The sequence below is a fragment of the Carcharhinus amblyrhynchos genome, chromosome 21, assembly GCF_965287045.1.
Source record: "Carcharhinus amblyrhynchos chromosome 21, sCarAmb.v2.hapA, whole genome shotgun sequence".
Taxonomy (NCBI): Eukaryota; Metazoa; Chordata; class Chondrichthyes; order Carcharhiniformes; family Carcharhinidae; genus Carcharhinus; species Carcharhinus amblyrhynchos.
This window is the reverse complement of record NC_137344.1, coordinates 42,362,670-42,379,634: the sequence shown is the minus strand read 5'-3', so window position 1 is coordinate 42,379,634 and position 16,965 is coordinate 42,362,670. Positions and strand designations below refer to the sequence as shown.

The following is a 16,965-nucleotide window of genomic DNA, read 5'->3' as shown; positions in this document are numbered from 1 at the left end:
CGTGACCCACCTGCTACGATTCCTGTGGCGGCTGAACGGAAAAATTTCAGCCAGGGTTCGGGCATTATGCAAACCGTGATGGAGAGTGTGCAGAGTGTGGGTATGGAGGCAGGCTGGGTAGAATGCCTCAACTTTGTTCCCTGAGACAACAGCTCAGCTCTCAGCATCATTTAAACCCCTCACGCCTCAGCCCCTCAGTTTGACCACGTATGTTTGCCCTCAGCCTTAACGTTTTTCACCTCTGTGACAATATGAATTTAGATATCTTCTTTTCATCTTTGTTCCTCTCTCAAATATCATGTGATACGTGTGTGATGGTATCTGCCACAAAAAAAACGCTGCGTGCTAATTCTAGCCGGCCCCTGAGGATTTGTGTGTTGTCCTGTGACCAGGTGGCCAATGACGCACAGATCCGCAAGCTGGAAGACTTGTTGTCGGAAGCCACTTCCAGGAATGAAGAGATGCAGAGGTCCCTCACTGAGCAGAACCTGGGCAAAACAAGACTAACAGGTAATGCTTTCCTTCTCCCATACAAGGTTCGTTCTATTGGCAGAATGTTCAGAGGACACGTTAGTATTCTGTGCTTTTTGCTGTGGCATTAGGGCAGCACGGTGGTACAGTAATTAGCACTGCTACACCAGCTGTCTGGGTCCAATTCCGGCTTTGTGTCACTGTCTGTGCAGAGTCTGCACATTCTCCCTGTGTCTGCATGGGTTTCCTCCAGGGGCTCTGGTTTCTTAGCACACTCCTAAGATGTGCAGGTTAGGTGGATTGGCCGTGCTAAATTACCCCTTAGTGTTCCAAGATGTGCAGGTTAGGTGGATTCGAAATTTGCTGACGACACCAAGATTGGTGGAACGGCAAATTGCGCGGAGGGTGTGGAAAGTCTACAGAAGGATCTAGATAGGCTGGGCGAATGGGCCAGGAAATGGCAAATGGAATTTAATGTTGGCAAGTGCGAGGTGGTCCACTTTGGGAGGAATAATGGTAGGAAGGATTATTACTTACGTGGCGAAAAACTGCAGCAGGCGACGGTGCAGAGGGACCTCGGGGTCCTTGTGCATGAGTCGCAAAAACCCAGCTTGCAGGTGCAGCAGGTGGTCAGGAAGGCGAATGGGATGCTGGCCTTCATAGCGAGGGCGATTGAATATAAAAGTAGGGAGGTCTTGCTGCGGCTGTATAGGGCATTGGTGAGGCCGCAGCTGGAGTACTGTGTGCAGTTTTGGGCGCCGTACTTATGCAAGGATATTTTGGCCTTGGAGGGAGTGCAGAGGAGGTTTAGTAGGCGGATGCCGGAGTTGAGGGGGTTGAGCTATGAGGAGAGGCTGAATAAACTAGGCTTGTACTCGTTAGTTTAGAAGAATGAGGGGAGATCTCATTGAGACATATAAGATGATGAATGGGATGGATAGGATAGAGGTGGAGAGACTCTTCCCGCTCAGAAAGGACAGTAGGACTAGGGGGCACAGCCTCAAGATAGAGGGGAGGTGGTTTAGAACGGAGTTGAGGAGGAACTTCTTCACTCAAAGGGTGGTGAATCTCTGGAATTCTCTGCCCGTTGAAGTGGTGGAGGCTACCTCGCTAAATATTTTTAAGACGCGGGTTGATGGGTTTTTGATAAGCGAGGGAATTAAGGGTTATGGGGAGAGGGCGGGAATGTGGAACTGAGACACGACAGATCAGCCATGATCTTATTGAATGGCGGGGCAGGCTCGAAGGGCTAGATGGCCTACTCCTGCTCCTATTTCTTATGTTCTTATGATTAGGCATGGGGTGGACCAGAGTAAAATGTTCGTTTGGACAGTTGGTGCAGACTCGATGGGTCGAATGGCCTCCTCCTGTACCATAGGGATTTTATGATATTGTACAAACATGGTGGATGGATTAGAGGGACGTGCAGAAAATCCTCTCCACCCAGAGGGTGGTGTGTGTTATAATTCTCTGCCTGGTTTGGTGGTGGAGACAGAAACCCTCAACTCATTTAAAAGGTAGCTGGATCCGCACCTACAGTGCTGGTACCTGGATCCACACCAACAATGCAGGTCTATCCAACCTGTCCTACACAATTTTGATGCCCTGTGTAACACAATGCGTGAGATTTTCCAGCTTCTCGGCTGCGTGTTTCCTGCCAGTGGGGGGTGGCCCCTTGTTCGCTAGCAGCGGGGTTCTCTGCTCCCGCTGCTATCAATAGGAATTCTCACTGATGTCACCCCATGCTGGCAGGAATTCTCCGGTTGATCATGCCAGCTGCCAGCAGAGAAAAATGCCATGTCAGTTTAGGATAAAAAAAAACTCTGGGGAATTCCTCTCCAACCTATCTCAGCCATCAAACATGGTACTGATGTTCACCCTAGTTCTGAATGTCAGCTGGAATACTATGTCCCATTCTGGGATCACACTTGTGAAAGAATTAGAGAGGCTGCAGAAAAGATTTACAAGAATGTTTTGCGGGATGAGGAACTTCACTTGCGAGACAGATTGGGGAAATTGGGACTGTTTCCCTTGGAGAGGAGATGGTTGAGAGGAGAGTTGATAAAAGCCTTCAAAATCACGAGGAGACAAGACTGAGCAGATAGGGAGAAGCAGTTCCTGTTGGTGGAAGGATCATGAAAAAGAAGTCATAGTTTCAAGGTAATTGGAAAAAGAAGCAATGAAGAGAGGGGAAGGGGCTCCAAGCTGGAAAGCGCTGCCTCAGAGCATGGTGGAGGGAGGTTCAGCTGAAACATTCAAGAGGGTATCGGATTGTCATCTGAAAAGGGCAATGGTGCAGAGCTACGCAGAAAAAGGGAGGATCATTGATATAGATAGGTTGGTGCAGTGGGCAGATAGGTGGCAGATGGCATTTAATCCTGACAAATGCGAGGTGATGCATTTTGGACGGAATAATGCAGAGAGGAGCTATGTGATAAAAGGTAGGCCGATTAGGAGTATAGACGTACAGAAGGACCTGGGAGTGCAGGTTCACAAATCCATGAAGGTTGCGTCACAAGTGGAGAACGTTGTTAGGAAGGCTTATGGGATGTTAGCCTTCATAGGAAGGGGCTTAGAGTATAAAAGCTGCCGTCTAATGCTTCAGTTATACAGAACGTTGGTTAGACCGCATTTGGAGTACTGCGTCCAGTTCTGGTCACCTTACTACTGGAAGGACGTGGAGTCTCTGGAAAGGGTGCAGAGGAGGTTTACCAGGATGTTGCCTGGCATGGGGGGACTGGATTACGAGGAGAGATTGAAGAGACTGGGGCTATTCTCCTTGGAAAGACGGAGATTGAGAGGGGACATGATAGAGGTATATAAGATACTGAAGGGAATAGATAGAGTTAATAGTGAGAGACTGCTCCCTAGACTGGGTACGAACACGAGAGGTCATCACTTAAGGGTGAGGGGGGGGGGAGGTATAATTAGGAGGTAAGAAGAAGGTTCTTTACGCAGAGAGTTGTGGGGGTCTGGAATGCGCTACCGAGTAGGGTGGTGGAGGCAGGAACGTTGGACTCGTTTAAGATGCAGTTAGATAGGCACATGAGTGAAACGAGAATGGAGGGATATGGTAGGGGCTATTAAATAGGGTTAATCCTCGGGAGACACCGGACGGGCAGGCTGTATGATTAATATTTTTTGTCTTTATTCCACAGGTGGAGGTCCACCTCGTGTCAAACGAGGGGCATGCACATGGCAGGTCGTGCGTGGGCTGCTCTTGGAAGTCCAGGAGTGGCCTAGTACTTCATGTCGGTGTGTGTGCTTGATCCTGGACCGATAGACGGGCGCCGCAACAGCTCAGTGACTAGCACTGCTAGCTGTGCAGATACATGGATTTGGGCCTGTGTCTGTGGGAGTTTGCGCATTCTCCCTGTGGTTGCGTGGGTTTCCTCCGGGCGCTCCGGTTTCCTCCCACACCCCAAAGATGTGCTCTTAGGCTAATCGGTTTCTACCAAATTGACACTATTTCTTCCCTGAATCTGACTGAGTAGGGTTCCATTCGTAGACATGCAGGGTAGAATAGGTGTAGGGTGATGCGGCGGCGCGGGCTCGTTGAGCCGAAGGGCCTGTTTCCTGTGCTGGGTTGTTCTTTGTTCTTTGTTCTTTGTTAAAAACCAGGGGAATAACACTCAGTAAATTGATTGTTCAGAGAGCCTCTTTCTGGGCAGTTGTAACTCTGTGAATTCCCTCCAGTACTGACCTCTTGTGAGAGGATGATGCCTGCCTGAAACAGCTCTTGCCTGTTAAACAATTTGCGGTCAAGTTAAAACTTTGGACCCTGTTGGAATGGTGCGATGAAAATGCCTCGAATTTGCTGTGCTTAAGATATAATTCCAGTTCTTGATAAAGATAATTTGCATAAGCACAAAAGTAAAATCTCCAACCATCTATCATGCAGAAAATGTTGAAAGCTATTATAAAGGTGTTACAACAGAGCACTTTGAAAAATTCAAGGCATTCAGGCAGAGTTAACATGGTTTTGTGAAAGGGAAATCCTATTTAACCAGTTTATTGGAGTTCTTTGAAGGAGTGGCATGTACAGTGGCTAAAGGGGAAGCAGTGGATGTACTGTATTTAGATTTCCAGGTGGCATTTGATAAAATGCCACGTCAAAGATTATTGTGTAAAATGAAAGCTTATGGTGTAGTGTGTAAAATACTGACACAGAATGGCTTGCTAATAGGGACAAAAGGGTGGATGTAAATGGGTCTGTTTTCTGATTGGTAGGATGTAACAAATGGTCAGTGCTGGGGGGCACAGCTTATTACAATTTATGTAAATGACATGGATGAAGGCACAGAAGCTATGGCTGCTAGATTTGATCATGATACAAAGATCGGTAGGAAGGTAAGTTGTGAAGGGGACATAAGCAGTATTGGTGGTCACTGGAGTATTAATTCAGAGGCATGCATTTAAATCCCACCACAACAGCTGGTTAAATTTAAATTCAGGTAATATATTTGAAATTGAAATCAGTCTCAGTAATGGTGACCATGAAATTATCATCGGTTATTGTGAAAAGCCATCTCATTTACAAATGCAATTCAGGGGAAGGAAATCTGCCATCCTTACCTGGTCTGGCCTACATGTAACTGCAGACCCACAGCATTGGGGTTGACTCCTAGCTGTCCTATGAACAGGGCTTAGCAAACCATTCAGTCCAAGACAGTTCAACAAATGCTGACCCAACATCCCCAGTGATGCCCACATCCCATGAAAGAATAGTAAGTTTGTATCTGCTACCTTCTGTGTGTTACAGTGTCCAAGAGCTGGTGGGTTATGGAGATATGGACGGCATGGTGGCACAATGGTTAGCACTGCAGCCTCGTAGCGCTAGAGACAAGTGTCTGATTCCCGGCTTGGGTCACTGATTGTGTGGTGTTTGCACATCCTCCCCGTGTCTGTGTAGGTTTCCCCCAGGTGCTCTGGTTTCCTCCCACAATCCAAAGATGTGCAGGTTAGGTGGATTGGCCATGCTAAATTGTCCCTTAGTATCAAGGGGACTAGCTAGGGTCACTGCAAGGGTTTGTAGGGGTAGGGCCTGGGTGAGATTGTGGTCAGTGCAGATTTGATGGGCCGAATGTCCTCCTTCTTCACTGTATGACTTTATGACAGCTCACCCCTTCATTTTAGGTCATGAATGCGTGTATATCGATAGTATTGGAATGTACTTTGCTTGTTCTGTCTCAATCTGGGTTCATCTGCTAAATCCTGGGCTGGAATTATTGGATTTGAGGGCTTATCACTGGGGGGAGGCGATGGACTAGTGGTATTATCGCTAGACTATTAATCCAGAAACTCTGGGGACCTGGGTTTGAATCCTACTATGGCAGATGGTGGAAATTGAATTCAATCAAGTACGTTTGGAATTAAGAACCTACCGATGACCAGAAAAACCCAATTGGTTCACTATTGTCCTTTAGGGAAGGAAATCTGCCATCCTTACCTGTTCTGGCCTGCGTGCGACTCTCAACTATCCTCTGAAATGGCCTAGCAAGCCACTCAGTTCAAGGGCAACTAGGGTCGTGCAGTAAATGTTGGCCCAGCCAACGACACCAGATGCCACGGACGAATACGAACGTAATTCGTATTGAAGTTTTCAACATTTGGCATTGATTCTTGGGTTGGATACACATTTATTCCTGATGTTTACTTGGAAGCAGAGAACTGCAATTGCCAAAGTAATTATCTTTTTCTTTGGGGAGCAATTTTAGTGGTTGAAATTCTTGTGCCAGAAATGAAATTACAAATCTCGAGTGTATAAGTGTTGGCTGTACCTTGTTCCGTGTTTCACTGTTTGATGGGCTTGGGTACAGTGTGCATCTACAGTTGCTCTTTGCTGCAGTGTAAGATGGGTGAGCACTTTAGCAAAGTGGACAGAAAATAGAGACAGAGGAAAGAGAAGGGAAACAGCGCAGTCGTCAGCCCTGGAAAGGGAATTAAGGAGTTCAATTTCTTGTACGTTTCTGAATAGAAATTTTAGGAAGATGTAAATGACCAGTTCACTGAAGGGAATGGAAAGGATAAAACAATGGCTATTAATTTGCCTCCATCACCAGTGTGAATGGCTACATGGACGCAAAATCTCGCAAGAATCGAAAAATCTCATGGGCGAGATCTCATTTTCCAATTTATTTCCACCCCCTTACTGGTTATGTTTCTGGGTGGGAATCTCATTTCAATACATTTTAATAACTTTTAACGTGATTAGCATGTTTCCCCATCATGTCGACCCCCTCGCGTTTTGAATTCCTGTCACTTTGGCGAGGTTTGCATCTGCTTTTTAGAAATGTGATGCAGTCGTGGGGAGCCTACCCGGGACGCACAGGTAAACATAACCCCCAGTAGGATGGGGCAAGCGAGGGTTATGGCTCAGACTGTGCCCTGGTGATGGTGGTATGAGCAGGTTGCCAGTGTTGCTGCCAGGGGTGAGTACTGGGGAGCTTCAGTGGGAGGAGATTCCCTGCTATGCTTTGGGGGAGGATGTATCCCAGTGCTTGTGGAAGAGGATTGGGGGATTTGGTATTCCCTGTATCCATGTGAATGGGGAGGGGAGCTTTGCCCAAGTGGATAGGGGGGAGAGGGAGTTTGCCCTAGTGGTTGGGGTTGGTGGGGGTGGGTTGGTGGGTTGCCCTGGTGTGTGTAGGAGGTGCATTTTTTAAGCGCAAATTTGGGCGCCTTTTTAAAAACGGCACATCAATCTCTACGAAGCCAACCCTGCCCTGGCTCTCCCAGGCCTTGCCCCACCAGCACGCACCACACCTCCACACTTTTTGTGCAGATTGCTGGATTATATGGAGATAAAACTAGACTATGCAGCTGGAAAGCCTCACACCCTTCTCTGCCAAAACTCTGTGCAGAAAACAGAAAATACCGCTCAGTGTATCAATAGTTCAGATGGTATATGACATGGTGGAGTTCAGACAAACTCAAATAAAGGTGAGAAGTTAAAAGAAATCTCAAGAAGAAGACCAAAAAAGCCAAGGGATATTCACTAGCTGAGCTTATGTCCGTTTTGATTGTAATTCTAGAAAAAAATTATTGTTTCAGCTGAAAATAATGATTTGAATCGCCAGCTGGAGGAGATGGAGAGTAAAATAGGTCAACTTAGCAGGTCAAAGATCATTCTGACATCACAAGTTGAAGACTTGAAGAAACAGATTGATGAAGAATCAAAGGTAATTGATGAATCACAGGTAAGGTATAATCGTGACTTGTTTGAAAAACCATTGATTTTTTTTCTCTATATCTCCACTCTTCATAAAATTATTGCTCACAACCAACTTTTCCTGTTCTTCTGGGTGAGTGGTTCCGCTCGGGACTGTCCATGCGTCCGATTCTACTCTCAGTCCATTACTACTTGTACTGCTCGTGATCCTCCAAGGCCAATTCTACATTCATTACACCGCATTTCTCTGGAGTTCTTCCTTAAAAACATCTTCTCTCAGAACACCCTACAAAGACCATTCAAACACTCATATGGGCATAGGGATTGGAAGCATGAGTACCCCATTCTTGAGCCAGCTCTGTCGTTGAATAACGTCAATGGTGGATTTAACTTTAGCCTCAACTTGCTTTGATTTGATTTGATTTATTATTGTCACATCTATTAGCACATAGTGAAAAGTATTGTTTCTTGCATGCTATACAAAGCATACCATTTATAGAAAAGGAAAGGAGAGAGTACAGAACGTAGTATTACAGTCATAGCTAGGGTGTAGAGAACTCAGTGCGAGGTAGATCCATTCAAAAGTCTATTGGCAGCAGGGAAGAAGCTGTTCTTGAGTCAGCCCCCCATGACCTTTACCTCAATAACAGACTAAAGTAAAGAAATAAAACAATGCTGGTCTTTATTTGCTCTTTATTTGTTCATGGCGTCACTGGCTGGGCCAGCATTTGTTGCCCCACACCGAATTGTCTTTGAACCGAGAGGCTCGCTGGGCCATTTCAAAGAGCATTAAAAGTCAACCACATTGCTGCAGATCTGGAGTCACATGTAGGACAGGCCAGAGAAGGATGGCAGATTTCCATCCCTGTAAGACATTAGTGAACAATTTTTGCAATGATGTCATGGTCATCATTAGACTTTTAATTCCATATTTTTTAAAAATTGAATTCAAATTTCGAACATTTGCCGCGGAGATTTGAACCCGGGTCTCTGGGTTACTAATCCAGTGACAATATCACCACGCCACTGCCTTCGTCTTCTGAACAAATAAACTTACTCTGGTATTAAAATATGGCTTAATTGCGACATCTGGCAGGGTTGCCCAGAAATAGAACACAACTGATTTCATGAACGTCTGCAGTTTAGGTGTAGAGCATCTGCCCTGTTAAATCGCTTATTGCTTTGCCACTCAGTCCATAAAACGGGTGCAACAATATTAAATTTACGCACCATGGTTAATGATTGGAAAGCAAAGTCAGAATTACAGAATTGTCTGCTGCTGATACTTTGATTAAAGACACATTGGGTTAAATGTTTATTTATAAGTACAGGGTTTTGCATGCCAGGAATGTGTGTAAGGAATTGAGGCTTATTCCCCATATTATTTTCCATCGTTAATTTTAATGAATGGAAAATGAAGAGGGAGCGAGCGTGTCAAAACTCTCAGTGCATGCCTCAGTTCCTGCAGGTCTGTATTTGACAACTTCCTCACAAATGTTTATTACAGCAAATTGGAGCCAAATGTCACATTGGTTTACGATTTGTTTCGTTTTAATAACAAGGTATTAGAAGGGCTTCAGAGAGACAACTTTTATTCCGTGTGCCTGCTCCAAGTTTAGATCCAGTTCCCAGAAATGAAAGGACGGCGTTCCAAAGCACTTTATTAAGTGGCTTAACAGGTTAGAGGTAACAGAATAGAGCTGAATCTACCATGTGGAAACTATGGAGTTGAAGCTTAAAAGAACAGCAAGTGTGTGTCTCTCCAGTGTTGCTGGCTCAGATCACTGCTGAGCATGAACACAACAGCACAGAAATCGGATTAAGTTTACTTTAGTAGCATGGTGGCACAGAGGTTAGCACTGCTGCCTCACAGCGCCAGGGACTCGGGCTCGATTCCCAATTTGGGTCACTGTGCAGAGTTCTGCTCGTGTCTGTGTGGGTTTCCTCTGTGTGTTCTGGTTTCTTTCCACAGTCCAAAAAGATATGCTGGTTAGGTGCACCTGGCCATGCTAATTTCTCCCTCAGTGTACCTGAACAGGTGCAAGAGTGTGGCAACAAGGGGATTTTCACAGTAACTTCATTGCAATGTTAATGCAAGCCTACTTGTGACACTAATAAATATCCTTAAAACTTGAACTTAGCCCTACCTTCTGTCCGCATTCTAGATTTATAACTCCTGCCCTGAACTGATCACAAGCTCTTATAACTTAATGCTATGGTGCTCTGTTCTGCATTCAACATTTTTTTAAACATTGACAGTCATTTGGTTCAAGTAATAAATGTTGTTTAATCCATGCAGTTGTTCAATGTTGCTACTCAGATCTTAAATGACACCTCATCATTACATTGTCATAGAATTCCTGCAGTGCAGAAGGAGACCATGTGGTCCATTAAGTCTGCACCACTACAGTCCAGGAGGCCACTTGACCTATTGAGTCTGTACCAACCACAATCCCACCCAGGCCCCATTCCCATAATCCCATATATTTACCCTCTAATCCCCCTGACGCTAGGGTCAATTTAGCATGGCCAATCAACCTAACCTGCACATTTTTGGACTGTGGGAGGAAACTGGAGCACCTGGAGGAAAGCCACACAGACATGAGGAAGTGCAAACTCCACACAGACAGCGACCTGAAGCCGGAATTGAACCTGGGACTGTGGCACTGTGAGGCAACAGTGCTAACCACTGTGTCACCGTGTTGCCCTAATGCTTGAGGGCAGAACATGAAATCCATCACCATACAATAGAAAGGGGTTGGGGTCACATCACGGGAATGATGCGACTGTCTGACACTACATCTTAGTCAGGCCCGTCCCATCCCCACAACCCCACATAGTTACCCCGCTAATCCCCTGAACCAACACATCTTGGGACACAAAGTGCAATTTATCATGGCCAATCCACCTCACCTGCACATCTTTGGATTGTGGGAGGCAAATACAAGGCAATTAAACTCTCATTCTCACAACCGTGCATTAACTTCGAATGCGACACAGTAGTGGTTTGCGACTGTGAAACAGTGCATTGTGTTTGATCTTAATATTGTTCCCGTTTCAGTTGAAGAGCACAATGGCTCTAAGTCTCTCAAGTGCCAAGCATGACAATGAGCTGCTAAAGGAGCAAGTGGAGGAGGAGCAGGAGAGTAAATCCGAACTGCAGAGGCTCATTTCCAAACTCAACAGTGAGGTCACCCACTGGAGGACACGCTATGAAACTGACGCTATTCAAAGGACTGACGAGCTTGAGGAGTCCAAGTAAGCAGTGTGGCTTGTTATCAGATACGCTGAAACGTGCTCAGCCTACGAGGTTGATTTTATAATCTTTTGCAGTATAGAGTAATAAAAGTTACACAATAAAATGAAATGTTATTTAGTTGTACACATTTATCCTGAAGTGGCACAACAAAAAACATCAATACTTGAAGCCTAGAATACATAACAGCGCGATACTGTGGTTAGCACTGCTGCCTCACAGCGCCAGGAACCCGGGTTCAATTCCAGCCTTGTCTGCATGGAGTTTGTATATTCTCTCCCTGTCTGTGTGGATTTCCTCCAGGTGCTCTGGTTTCCTCCCATAGCCCAAAGATGTGAAATTAGGTGGATTGGCCATGCTAAATCGCCCCTTTGCGTCCCAGGATGTGTAGGTTAGAGGGAATTAGCAGGGTAAGTATGTGGGGATGGGGCTACAAGGTTGGGGCAAGGGTTGGGCATGGATAAGATTCTCTGTCAGAGAGTCAGTGCAGACTTAATGGGCTGAATGGCCTCTTTCTGCATTGTAGGTATTCTATGACAATGTAATGATGAGATGTCATTTAAGATCTGAGTAGCAACATCTATCACCATTCATTGGTATATGGTTTCTATCAGTTTGCAGTATAGCATTATAAAATATACACTTAAACCTAAAAGTTACAAATACCTGAGGTTTTGGCAAGATGGTGATTTTTTTAAAAATCAGTGTTTAGCCCTATTGAGCTTTGTGTTGCTTCACTTGAGTTTTAGCCAAAACTGGGGGAAAGATTGTACAAATGGGGCTTTGATGACTTTGTAGAAGAGTTGACAACATATATAGCAGTACATGAAAACAGTGAGTTAATGTCCCCTTTACGTAAAACAATACACATGAACTCTTGTGGTAACTTTCAAATGCAAGCACTTCAGAGAGATTAGTGCCATGAATTAATGTCTCTTTAAGATATATATCCTTTTCCCAATGTCTTAGAAGATTGAGATAAATGTGCATTGATCTTTGTGTCTTTGTACATTAAAGCAGCTTTGATTATAAAGTTATAATTTTAAGATTGATTGCTGTACTGAGAATTTGAATATCTAAGAAAGATGCAAGGGACATGCATATAGATGCATGGGCCTGTAGTATTAGAATATTGCTCAGATTGAAGAGGTAGAGATTAGCATCGACGTATATGGCTTGGCACAAAGATACACAGGATTAAATCTGGGCACTTTTATTGTTAGATGTCAAACCAATGCATTAAGCATTGAGAAGCATAGAGTATGTTGGGCTGAATATAATTTGATGATTCAGTTTTAAGTTAACTGGTGTTGACGGGGTCAGTTCGGGAAGCAGAAGGTGTTTTAAATGCATTTGTCAGAATCATGAAATGGTACAAGTAATTGAGGTATATAAAACTTTGAAAGGAATTGATAAAGTAAATGTCGACCAAATGTTTCCTCTTACGGGGCAATCTAGAACAAGAGGTCACAGGTAGAGGTTGCGAGGCAGTAGATCTAAAACTAAGATGTCTTGCAGAGGGTGGTGAATTGCTGCCCCTTAGCGCGGTGGAGTCTGAATCATTGAATGGTTTCAAGAGGGAGATGGATATATTTCTCATTTTTTTAAAAAAAAGGCACAAGAGGATATGGGGAACAGGTAGGGAGGTGGGTTTGAGTCCAGGAGGAGATTAGACATGATCTGATTGAACGGCGGAGTGAGCTCGAAGGGCTGAATTTGCTGACTTCTCCTCCTAATTGCAACGTTCCTATGCACTTGTATCATTTGACAAACCATGGGTGGGACTTAGTCTTATCAACGTCTCATCGTTAGCAAAGCCACCTTGCTTGAGTTATTAGAAGCTGGTGAAAATTGTAAGTGCAGCCAGGATAATGGGAAATCGGGGTGGGGCGGTGGGGGGGGGAGAGGAATTCTCCCGTCCCACCCACTGCGGGAATTGTAGAGGGCGGGGGACACGGACCACACAAAGGTCCACTGACCTCGGGTGGGATCCTCTGGTTTTGGGGCGAGCACGGCCGGAGAATCCCGCCCTGGATTTTGGAGGCATTAAGTCCTAAGCTAGTAATTGCTCAAGGTTAGTGCAGGATTGAACTGGCTTTCCTGGATCAGTAACTAATGACTACATCCACTGCTAAGCTTTCTTTTCGATGCAGTCTGACTGAAATTAAAAGCAAAATGTTAGAAGAAAATTCAAATTTCTATGTTTATTTGATTGGTGGCATCTCTTTAAACAAAATCATATCAGCTGTGATCCATTTGAGATCATTTTTGTCTCCAAACTATCTTGCAATTTACTGAATCAGGAACAAAGGATTTCAAAACATTTTTCCTAAACTTTAGTTTTACATCACGAACTGAGAAATCTGAAAGAAAATGCCTTTGCGAATAACTGCGTGTATCCCATAAATGGGATAGAGTCTTGTGGCTTCAATGAAATTTGACTTTTGATATAATATGGAATCAAAAATCCACAGATTGCAAACACTCCGATCCATCTTTGTATTGTAATTTTCGATTGGCTCACATACAGATGAAGAGATGGTGGCATAGTAGTGATGTTAATCCAAAGGGCCCGGCTAATGTTCTAGAGATACAGGGTTCAAATCCCACCATAGCAGCTGATGGAATTTAAAAGCAAAACATAAGTGTGCAATATAAATCTTGCCTCAGTTATGGGGACCATGAATCGATCAAAAATCCACCTGGTTTACTAATATCCTTTAGGGAAGGAAATCTGCCATTTTTACCTGGACTGCCAACATGTGACTCCAGAACCACACAATGTGGTTGATTCTTAAATGCCCTCTTACATGTCTACTCAGTTCAAGGGTAATTAAGGATGGGTAGCAGATGCTGGTTTTGCAGCAGTGCCCTGATCCCAAGGAAGAATCTATAAAGACAGTCTCTCATATGGGTTCTAAACTAGTGATCGCATTAAAAAAGAAAGCCACAAAGCAACTGGGGAGGGGATCAGATCAGGCAAAAGCAAGACAGAGAGCAAGGGAATCCCAGATTAAACTGCATTTATTTCAATGCAAGACAAGGCAGATGAACTCGGGGAATGAATGGGTATGTGGAACTGGGATATTATAGCAATTACTGAAACACAGCTAAGGACTGGCAACTCAATGTTCCAGGGTAAGATGCTGTAGGATAGATAGAAAAGGAGATCAGAAAGGAGAAGGAATTGCACTTTTGATTAGGGAAAGCATCACGGCAGTACTGGGAGGGGATATACCCGAGAGTTCGGCCACTGAGTCCACGTGAATGGAATTGAGAAATAAGAAGGGGAAAATCTCTGATAGGATTGTACTAACAGCCCACAAGAATCATCAAGATTATCCATGTGCGGATCCACAAAAGATGGGTGAGATCCTAAATGAATATATTTCATCCGTATTTACTGTTGAGAAAAGCATGGATGTAAGGATACTTGGAGAAATAAATAGTGATGCCTTGAGGAGTGTACATATCACAGAGAAAGTGGTGCTGGAAGTCTTAAAGCGCATCAAGATAAATCTCCGGGACCTGGTGAAGTGTATCCCAGGACATTGTGAGAGGCTAGGGAGGAAATTGCGGGTCCCCTAGCAAAGATATTTGAAGCTTTGATAGTTACGGGTGAGGTGTCTGAAGATTGGTGGATGGCAAATGTTGTGCCTTTGTTTAAAATGGGCTACAGGGAAAAGCCTGTGAACTGCAGGCCGGTGAGCCTCACATCTGTGGTGAGTAAGTTGGTGGAAGGTATTTTGAGAGACAGGATCTACAGGCATTTAGAGACACAAGGACAGGGTAGGGACAGTCAGCGTGGCTTTGCGAGTGGAAAATCATATCGCACAAATTTGATTGAGTTTTTTGAAGGGGTAACCAAGAGGGTAGATGAGGGCAGTGCAGTTGATGTTGTCTACATAGACTTTAGCAAGGCCTTTGACAAAGTACCACAAGGAAGGTTGTTGCAGAAGGTTAAATCTCATGGGATCCAGGGTGAGGTATCTAAATGGATACAAAATTGACTCCTTGACAAAAGCCAGAGGGTGGTTGTAGAGGGTTGTTTTTCAAACTGGAGGCCTGTGACCAGCAGTGTGCCTCAGGGATCAGTGCTGGGTCTACTGTTATTTCTCATTTATATTAATGATTTGGATGAGAATGTAGGAGGCATGATTAGTATGTTTGCAAATGACGCCAAGATTGGTGGCATAGTGGACAGTGAAGAAAGTTATCTCCAATTGCAACGGGATCTTGATCAATTGGGCCAGTGGGCTGACAAATGGCAGATGGAGTTTAATTTAGATAAATACGAGGTGATGCATTTTGGTGGACTGAACCAGGACAGGACTTACTCAATTAATGGTAGGGCACTGGGGAGAGTTACAGAACAAAGAGACCGAGGGGTACATGTTCATAGCTCCTTGAAAGTGGAGTCACAGTTGGGCAGAGTGGTGAAGAAGGCATTCAGCATGCTTGGTTTCAGTGGTGAGAACATTGAATACAGGAGTTGGGATGTCTTGTTGAAATTGTACAAGACATTGGTAAGGCCATATTTGGAATACTGTGTGCAGTTCTGGTCACCCTATTATAGAAAGGGTATCATTAATTTAGAAAGAGTGCAGGAAAGATTTACTAGGATGCTACTGGGACTTGATGGTTTGAGTTATAAGGAGAGGTTGAATAGACTGGGACTTTTTTCTTTGGAGTTTAGGAGGCTGAGGTGTGACCTTATAGAGGTCTATAAAATAATGAGGGGCAAAGATCAGCTAGATAGTCGATATCTTTTCCCAAAGGTAGGGGAGTCTAAAACTCGAGAGCATAGGTTTAAGGTGAGAGGGGAGAGATACAAAAGTGTCCAGAGGGACATTTGTTTCACACAGAGGGTGGTGAGTAGTAGAAGCGGGTACAAGCTTGTCTTTTAAAAAGCATTTAGACAGTTACATGGGTAAGATGGGTACAGGGGGATATGGGCTAAATGTGGGCAATTGGGATTAGCTTAGGGGTTTAAAAAAAAGGCGACATGGACAGGTTGGGCCGAAGGGCCTTTTTCCGTGCTGTAAACCTCTTTGACTCTAGTGATGTTATCGCTAAATTACTAATCCAGAAACTCAGCTAATGCTCTGGGAACCCAGGTTCGAATCCTGCTATGGCAGATGGTAGACTTTGAATTCAATAAAAATAATCTGGAAGTTAGAATCTACTGACGGCCACGAAACCATTGTCGATTGTCAAAAATTCCCACCCTGGTTCACTAATGTCCTTCAGGGAAGGAAACCTGCTCTCCTTACCTGGTCTGAACTACATGTGCCTCCAGAGCCACAGCAATGTGCTGGACTCTGAACTGCCTTCCAAAGGCAACTAAGGATGAGCAATAAATGCTGGCCAGCCAGTGATGTCCCGTGTCCCACGAGTGAATAAAAAAAAAGCTCTCTGACAGCACTTTTACTTCTTGTTCTTATTCCCAACACCAAACCCTTCACCACTGCCAAATTAAAATCAAAAATCTTGTCCCTTGGTTCATCCTCCATCCGCTCCTCTTCAAGACGGGGCAATCCTTTTCATCTCTGCCTTCTTAGCTAATGGTTGACCTCACGTGATGCATGAAATGGAAGACACAAGAAGAATGCAAAATAACAGCCGCAAAATTACAACCAAATTCACCCAAATGTTGCCCTGCGTCATTTCAAAACACTCCAGCGCAGATTTAGTGAATGAAACCCTTCCAGGTACATCTTTAAGAATGAAAGCCAGATGCCTGGAAGCTCAGCAGTTCTTTGAAGACTGGTGTTCTGAGGAATGACGTTATTCAAGTTTGCACAGACTGACAACTGCCGACCCCTGCTCCTCTCTTAACAACGACTGAACACGTTCCTCTCCTCTCTTAAGAAAGGCATTAAAATGGTAGGTCTTGTGAGTCGTGATGAGGAGATTCCTAATGCCCCCCCTCTGCCACTAGTTGAGCCCAGAGCGATCTCTGATACAAGATCTTCCTTCAGCCCAATTGTTGCTGGGCTGATTATTCCAACTCCACCATCTGCTCCCAGTCATGTCTTTCAGATTGATGTTGTGTGCGTGGCCAAGA

General features: G+C 44.6%; 1 protein-coding gene across 3 annotated transcripts in view; it reads left to right on the top strand.

Moving 5' to 3' along the window:
• LOC145356389 (putative uncharacterized protein MYH16) overlaps positions 1-16,965 on the top strand; it is a 209,394-nt gene that overhangs the window by 129,919 nt on the left and 62,510 nt on the right. For all 3 annotated transcript variants that reach the window (XM_080209077.1, XM_080209076.1, XM_080209075.1), the window contains exons 8-10: positions 393-510; positions 7,525-7,652; positions 10,704-10,900. In XM_080209077.1, coding sequence (XP_080065203.1) covers positions 393-510; positions 7,525-7,652; positions 10,704-10,900 — 443 coding nt within the window. The remainder of the gene's footprint in view (positions 1-392; positions 511-7,524; positions 7,653-10,703; positions 10,901-16,965) is intronic.